Source organism: Hyla sarda, chromosome 1 (genome assembly GCF_029499605.1).
Source record: "Hyla sarda isolate aHylSar1 chromosome 1, aHylSar1.hap1, whole genome shotgun sequence".
Classification (NCBI taxonomy): domain Eukaryota; kingdom Metazoa; phylum Chordata; class Amphibia; order Anura; family Hylidae; genus Hyla; species Hyla sarda.
Window position 1 is genome coordinate 485,872,453 of NC_079189.1, and position 8,951 is coordinate 485,881,403.

The 8,951-nt window shown below is 44.2% G+C and overlaps 1 protein-coding gene across 1 annotated transcript in view; it reads right to left on the reverse strand.

Annotated features, from left to right (window-relative positions):
- The window catches only part of SNX2 (sorting nexin 2), a 63,540-nt gene extending 57,092 nt beyond the window's left edge, over positions 1-6,448 (reverse strand). The window contains exon 1 of the mRNA XM_056537345.1: positions 6,281-6,448. Coding sequence (XP_056393320.1) covers positions 6,281-6,388 — 108 coding nt within the window. The 5' untranslated portion in view covers positions 6,389-6,448. The remainder of the gene's footprint in view (positions 1-6,280) is intronic.
- Between the last annotated feature and the right edge of the window lie 2,503 nt (positions 6,449-8,951).

The following is an 8,951-nucleotide window of genomic DNA, read 5'->3' on the forward strand; positions in this document are numbered from 1 at the left end:
AGCGCATACGGCAGGGGGGAGCTAAAAGCTCGCGCTCCCGTATGTGACCGTATGCGCTCCCGTATGCGCTTTTACAACCGGACCTAAAACCGTGGTTGACCACAGTTTTAGGTCCGGTTGTAAAAGCGCATACGGCGCAAAAATGAGCCGACCGGACCGAACGTTTCACTCCGGTCGGCTCATTGAAATGAATGACATACGGGAGCGCATACGGTCACATACGGGAGCGCAAGCTTTTAGCTCCCCCCTGCCGTATGCGCTCCCGTATGGGACAAAACGTAGTGTGAACCCAGCCTTAGTCTGGCTTGCAAGCCACACCCCATCTCACAAAGAGAGGAGAACGGGGTATGAAGTCAAAAGCTTCCTCCTTTGTTGATTTTCCTCCACAACAAGGATTAGGAAGGAAAAACCAGGCAACGCCAGGTACTCAGCTAGTATATAATATACATAAGGAAGGGAGGTATGTAGAAGAGAATAAGGGGCTAGCCGACTGCCTTAATGAATACTTCTGTTCAGTTTTTACAGAAGAAAAAGAAGGAAAAGGACCTCCATTAGAGAGGAAAACTAAGGAATCGTTTGATGTATGTGTCTTTACAGAGGAAGAGGTTCTACGTTTGCTGTCTAAAGTGAAGACAAATAAATCACAGGGGCCTGATGGGATACACCCAAAATTATTAAAAGAGTTTAGTGTTGAGCTAGCAAAACTGTTAACAGATTTATTTAACCAATCACTGGTAACAGTAGCGGTCCCAGAAGATTGGAAATTAGCAAATGTTGTGCCCATTCACAAGAAAGGTAGTAAGGAGGAATCAAGCAACTATAGGCCAGTAAGTCTGACATCAATAGTGGGGAAATTAATGGAAACCCTACTAAAGGATAGGATTGTGGAAGATCTAAAATTCCATGGATTGCAAGATGAAAAACAACATGTGTACTTCAGGGAGATCATGTCAAACAAATCTTATTGATTTTTTTGACTGGGTGACTAAAATAATAGATGGCGGAGGGGCAGTAGACATCTCATATCTAGTTTTTAGTAAGGCTTTTGACACTGTCCCTCATAGAAGACTTATTAATAAACTACAGTCATTGAGCTTGGACTCCAATATTGTTGAGTGGATTAGGCAGTGGCTGAGTGACAGACAACAGAGGGTTGTAGTCAATGGAGAATATTCAGAGCAAGTTCTTGTCACCAGTGGGGTACCTCAGGGATCTGGACTGGGACCAATATTGTTTAATATCTTCATTAGCGATATTACAGAAGGTCTCGATGGTAAGGTGTGTCTTTTTGCTGATGACACAAAGATATGTAACAGGGTTGATGTTCCTAGAGGTATCCCCCAAATGGAAAAGGATTTAGGCAAACTAGAAGAATGGTCAGAACTCTGGCAACTGAAATTTAATGTGGATAAGTGCAAGATAATGCACCTGGGGCGTAAAAACCCTCAGGCAGAATATAGAATATTTGACACAGCCTTGACCTCAGTATCTGAGGAGAGGGATTTAGGAGTAATTATTTCAGAAGACTTAAAGGTAGGAAGACAATGTAATAGAGCAGTAGGAAATGCTAGCAGAATGCTTGGATGTATAGGGAGAGGTATAAGCAGTAGAAAGAGACAAGTGCTCATGCCGCTGTACAGAACACTGGTGAGACCTCACTTGGAGTATTGTACCCAGTACTGGAGGCCGTATCTCCAGAAGGATATAGATACTCTAGAGACAGTTCAAAGAAGAGATACTAAACTAGTACATGGATTGCAGAATAAAACTTACCAGGAAAGGTTAAAGGACCTTAACATGTATAGCTTGGAAGAAAGAAGAGACAGAGGGGATATGATATAGACTTATAAATACATAAAGGGAATCAACACGGTAAAGGAGAAGAGCATATTTAAAAGAAGAAAAACTACCACAAGAGAACATAGTTTTATATTAGAGGGGCAAAGGTTTCTGCAGTAATATCAGGAAGTATTACATTACTGAGAGAGTAGTGGATGCATGGAATAGCCTTCCTGCAGAAGTGGTCGCTGCAAATACAGTGAAGGAGTTTAAACATGCATGGGATATATCCTTCATATAAGATAGGGCCAGGGACTATTGATAGGATTCAGATTATTGGGCAGACTAGATGGGCCAAATGGTTCTTATCTGCCGACACACTATGTTTCTATGTTACATAATATATGTACATGATGATCAGGATTAGGTGCTGAGTTAACCTATCACTTTTTTTTTTTGCACTATAAAAAGGTACGCTTTAAGGATTTGTCGAGCAGATTTCTTAGGCTCCTGAGACCCATATCTGTCTAGTTCTGCAGCCATTTATCCAAGATAGACAATGCTTCTAGACATCTGATACCGAGGCAATATTTTTGGGTCTGTTTATGGTGGTGAAAGAAGAAGTTCAGGGCTGCGGCAGGTCCTGCTTACTACAACCCTGCAAATAAAGGTCAAATAAGAAACAATACAAGCAGCTCCACCACTCACTGAGATGAATGTGCTGCATACCGGCATGTTATGGTAAAAACAGGATGAGGGAGATCCAGGAAGAACACAAGTGGGTACACAAGCTGACAAGAAAGGAGATATTATCTGCGCACAGGGAGCACTACAAGGGGCCTCCCAGATTACATATAACCTTCCTCTGTTAGATCTAGGTTAGAGGTAATATGGTCGCATTTATATAAAGGTTAATGCAATTTTTCCACCTGTTCTAAAATTTTCACATAGTTTGTGACCAGGAAAAAAAATTAAAAAATTAAAATAAAATAAAAAGTTGACTGAATCTCTGCCACCACCTCCAACATTAGGCTGGGTTCCCATTACGTTTTCCCCAATACAGGAGCGCATACGGCAGGGGAGAGCTAAAAACTTGCGCTCCCGTATGCCTTTCTATGCGCTCCCGTATGTAATTCATTTCAATGAGCCGGCCAGAGTGAAACGTTTGGTCCGGTCGGCTCATTTTTGCCCCGTATGCACTTTTACAACTGGACCTAAAACCGTGGTCGACCATACGGGACAAAAATGAGCCGACCGAACGTTCCACTGCGGTCGGCTCATTGAAATGAATTACATACGGGAGCGTATAGAAAGGCATACGGGAGCACAAGTTTTTAGCTCTCCCCTGCCGTATGTGCTCCCGTATGGGGGAAACGTAATGGGAACCCAGCCTTACCCAGTAGAAGTGCTGTGATAATACTGTGTACACTTTTGGTGGGCGACACTGAAACGACAGCAATCTAAGGGCAAGGAAACTTTTTTTTTTTCACCTAGTATAAAAGTGTTTCACTACTGATGAAAAACCCCTTTAGATCCTGTTTGAAGGAGAATCAATCACATGACAGATTACTAATACTAACCAATCAGATTGCTTCTTAAATTGCTTAATTTTTTTTTTTTTTAAAAGCGACCTGATAGGTTGCCATGGGATACTGAACAGATTTTGATAAATCTTTCCCAAAGTGTCCACCGGGCTCCAGGGATCCAGTACTTTGCCCGGACATGCTGGGAGTTGTAGTTTTGCAACATCTGGAGGTTCACAGTTTGGAGACCAGGCTGTCTGGGCATGTTGGGAGTTCTAGATTTGCAACAGCTGGGGGTACATTGGTTGGAAACCACTGTCATACCCTATCCCAGTGGTCTCCAAACGGTGAACCTCCAGATGTTGCAATACTACAACTTCCTGCATACCCGGAGAGCCAAAGCGTAGTCATGTGATTACTGTGGCCAGTAAGACAAGCTATTAAACACACAACACGTGCGGTTGGGGGGGATAACAGCCCCCGCTTGGAGCATGTGAGTTATCCATGGTATAGTGTTCTGTGCTGTCACTGAGCTGTGACCGACTATACACAAGGCATGGAGGTGGAAAGTTCAGCTAAGGGAAAAGTACACAGACCTAAATGTTAGAAGAAACGACAAATTATAGAAATGTACTTCATGTAAGCCAGTGCCACCTATCCTGCTGCAAAACTACAACTCCCATCAAGCCTTGACAGCAGAAGGCTGTGAGGTCATGATAGGAGCTGCAGTTTTTTAACCACTGAAGAGCTGTTGGTTGGGGGAGGGATTTTCACCTTTAGCTGATCGCACCCATAGAGCCTAAGGCAGTATTTCCCAACCAGTGTGCCTCCAGCTGTTGCGAAACTACAACTCCCAGCATGCCCGGACAGCCTTTGGCTGTCCGGGCATGCTGGGAGTTGTAGTTTTGCAACAGCTGGAGGCACACTGGTTGGGAAATACTGCCTAAGATAATCCCCCTGATCTTCATTTTACACATCCGCATTTTGTACAGGCAATAGACGACCGTTCTGGATGGACCGGAGTAATATATATCCTAGTTCACCTCTAGCCACAGAGGATCAGGAAGCTGCTACCAAATCAGCCCTTTACGGGTGTTACCGGAAGATTAGGTCTCCTCCCCTGTCCACAGGATAGGGCAGTGGACCTCCAGATTTGGCAAAACTAAAACTCCCAGCAGGTCCAGACAGCCTAGTCTCCAAACTGGGGAGTTTAAGATGTTGTAAAACGACAACTCCCTGCATGGAGCATACTGGGGGTTGTAGTTCTGCAACATTAGGGGGACTCACAGTTTGGAGAGCACTGGAATAGGGTATAACAGTGTTTTCCAACCAGCGTTCCGCCAAATGCTATCCGGGCATGCAGGATTTGTAGATTTGCAACAGCTGGAGGCACACTGGTTGCGAAACACTGGGATATAACTAGCTGACTGGTGAAGGTCTGACTGCTGGGACCCAACCGCTCACAAGAACAGATCTCCTGTAATTCTTCCACTCCTGTGCACAGTGGGGGTCCCCACAGCCCTATCATATATCTTGTGTATAGGGATAACTCCTTTATAGGGGGGTTAACCAGGAATACAAAAACAGCGCCACCCCTGTCCTCAGGTTGTGTGGTATTACAACTTGGCTCCATTCACTTAAACAGCACAGATCTGCAATACCACACCCAACCTGAGGACAGGGGTGGTCCTGGTTTTTGTATAAATTAGCTCTGTTTTTCGAACCCTGGATAAAGTAAAATACGCTTTAACAACGTAAATCCAGTCTCTATTTCCTGCTTCTCCGGTGGAAAACTTTTTTTTTTTTTTTTTTTTTTTTTTTACAATCAACTAGTGCCTGAAAGTTAAAACAGAATTGTAAATAGCTTCTATTAAAAAAATCTTGATCCTTCCAGTACTTATCAGCTGCTGTATACTACAGAGGAAGTTGTGTAGTTCTTTTCTTTCTGACACCTCTGTCTGTGTCAGGAACTGTCCAGAGCAGGAAAAAATCCCCATAGCAAACCTATCCTGCTCTGGACAGTTCTTGAAATGGACAGAGGTGTCAGCAGAGAGAACTGTGGTCAGACTGAAAAGAACTATACAACTTCCTCTGTATTATACAGCAGCTGATAAGTACTGGAAGGATTAAGATTTTTTTATAGAAGTTATTTACAAATCTGTTTAACTTTCTGCCACCAGTTGATCGGAAATTATTTTTTTTCTACCGGAGTGCCCTTTAAAGTCTCAGTCCGGCCATGACACTTTGTGAGTGTGCCCCCTCTGTGCTACCGTTTCCTGATGGGACAATAAGCCCCTTGGGGTATATTCACGTGTAGCAGACATTTCTGTGACCGCCCTATCCATCTGAAGGGGGATCAAACCCACAGTCCCATTCACACGTATGGAAGGTTAGTCATAGAAATGTCCGCACTGTGTGAATATAGCCTTAGAGCAGCGTTTCCCAACCGGTGTGCCTCCAGCTGTTGCAAAACTACAACTTCCAGAATAAAAAACTCTTGCCAAAGACTGTTGGGGCATGCTGGGAGTTGTAGTTTTACACACTTGTTTGGAAACATTGTCTTACAGCGTACCCCCAAGCTATGGCTTGCCAGCTGTTGCAAAACTACAACTCCCAGCATGCCCAGACAGCCGAAGGCTGTCTGGGCATGCTGGGAGTTGTAGTTTTGCAACAGCTGTTGGCCACAGTTTGGGGGACACTGTCTTATATCCCAACCACTCCATAGAATCAGATGGCAGGAGGCCTGTAGTATATGAGGAGGAGATCAGACATCTCCCTGTACAGGCTCAGACAATGCTCAGTGTACGGGAAGGCCCGGGACCCCCCGAAGAGCATCCCGTTCCCCCCGGGGGTCTCAGGCTGACCAGCACTGATGACAGTGACATCCTGGCCTCCCCTGTCATGTCCACTCCCCAGGGAGACGGTAACCGGCATCCCCCGGGAGGCAGCAGGGAAGCGGCCGGACAGGGCTCCCTCACCTCCATGGTGGACACGGTACTGGTGAAGAGGTCCTCGCCGTCCTCCAGCTCCTCGAAATCGGTTTGTCTCCCATCTCCCAGCGGAGGCGGCTCCCTCTCTGCTGCCATCTTTCTGTCACTACGAGCTCCGCCTCGTCCTTTCCGGCTGTCACGTGTAGTCCCGTGACTTCCTCACGTGATCAGCACTCCTCAGCAGGAAGCGAAGGGATCCAATCGGAGGGGTCCTAGAGGGAACTGGTCGGCCATCTTTGAAGTGGTGTAGGGTGTGGGCAGCCGGCGAGTGTCAGCCATGCACAGCAGTGACTGGTCTCCTATAGATTGTATTATTACTGAAGCCCAGGAGATCATTATTTGTATCTATTCTGAGATGGGAAAGTCTTTGAATTTACAAATTTGGAGAATAATAAACTTTACATTACTGTTAGCAAAGAACTATGGATCTGCATAGCAAAACTTGGATTGTGTCCTATGTCCACCTTCGGCTTATACTGCACACAGTGATGTCACAGCACTGGGATAATATGCACAGTGATGTCACAGTACAAAGATAATACACAGTTATGTCACAGTACAAAAATAATACACAGTGATGTCACAGCACTGGGATAATGCGCACAGTGATGTCACAGTAAGGGATAATGCGCACAGTGATGTCACAGTACAAAGATTATACACAGTTATGTCGCAGTACTGGAATAATACACACAGTGGTGTCGCAGTACAAAGATTGTACACAGTTATGTCACAGTACTGGAATAATACACACAGTGGTGTCGCAGTACAGGGATAATGCACACAGCTATGTCACAGTACAAAGATAGTACACATAGTGATGTCACAGTACTGGAATAATGCACACAGTGATGTCACAGTACAGGGATTATACATACAGTAATGATTATGTCATAGTACAGGGATAATACACACAGCTATGTCACAGTACAAAGATAGTACACACAGTGATGTCACAGTATTAGAATAATAAACACAGTGATGTCACAGTACAGGGATTATACACACAGTAATGATTTTGTCATAGTACATGGATAATACCCACAGCTATGTCACAGTACAAAGATAGTACACACAGTGATGTCACAGTACTGGAATAATGCACATAGTGTTGTCACAGTACAGAGATTATACACACGGTAATGATTATTTCTCAGTACAGGGATAATACATACAACTATGTCACAATACAAAGATAGTACTCACAGTGATGTCACAGTACTGGAATAATGCACACAGTGTTGTCACAGTACAGGGATTATACACACGGTAATGATTATGTCACACTACAGGGATAATACATACAACTATGTCCCAATACAAAGATAATATACACAGTGATGTCACAGTACTGGAATAATGCACACAGTGTTGTTACAGTACAGGGATACTACACACAGTAATGTCACAGTACAGCTATAATACACACAGCGATGTCACAGAACAGGGATAATACACACACACAGTGATGTCACAGTACTGGGAAATGCACACAGTGATGTCACAGTACTGGGATAATGCACACAGTGATGTCACAATACATGGATAGTGCACACACTTATGTTACAGTACAGGGCTAGTACAAACAATGAGGTTACAGTAAAAAAAAATGCATATGGCGAGGGTACAACACTGTGATAATGCACATGTGCGAGGTGTTACCCCGTGCTCCTGCTGTCCTGTCAGGCAGCCTCCTTCAGTGTCCCCAAGGCCCCCTGCACTTATTTCCCCATTGTAAATATGTTTTACCATAATAATAATAATAATTTTATTTATATAGCGCCTACAGATTCCGCAGCGCTTACAATTATGGGGTACAAACAAAGACAAGTATCAGACATAATATTACACAATAACTATTCAAACAAGAGGTGTGGGGATATGTTGAGGATATGTTGAGGCCAATTAGAGAATGTTATAGGCCTGTCTGAAGAGATGTGTTTTCAGGCCACATTTGAAACTATGGATGTTGTTGTTGAGTCTGAGGGATTGAGGGATAGCATTCAGGAGAACCAATGCAGCACGAGTGAAGTCTTGGAGACGGGAGTGAGAAGTTCGGATTATAGAAGGTGTTAGTGTGAGGTCATTAGCAGATCGGAGAGAACGTGTAGGATGGTAGACAGAGATGAGAGAGGAGATGTAGGGAGGTGCAGCATTGTGGAGAGCTTTGTGTGTGAGACTGAGGATTTTGTACTGTATTCTGGACTGAATTGGTAACCAGTGTAGTGACTGGCACAGGGAGGAGGCGTCGGTGTAGCGGCTGGAAAGGAAGATGAGTCTGGCTGCGGTATTAAGGATGGACTGGAGAGGAGAGAGTTTGGAGAAAGGAAGGCCTATTAGTAAAGAGTTACAGTAGTCGAGGCAGGAGTGAATCAAAGCAATAATGAGAGTTTTAGCAGTTTCAATAGTGAGAAATGGGCGGATTCTTGAAATGTTTTTGAGATGCAGGTGACAAGAACGTGAAAGGGACTAAATATGGGGAGTGAAAGACAGATCAGAGTCAAGTATATCTCCAAGACAGCGAGCCTGCTGCCCGGGAGTTATGGTAGTACCACATACCGAGATGGAAATGTCAGGGTTAGGTACAGTATCAGTTGATGGAGAAAAAACAAGAAGTTCTGTTTTCGAAAGATTTAGTTTCAGATATAAAGAGGACATG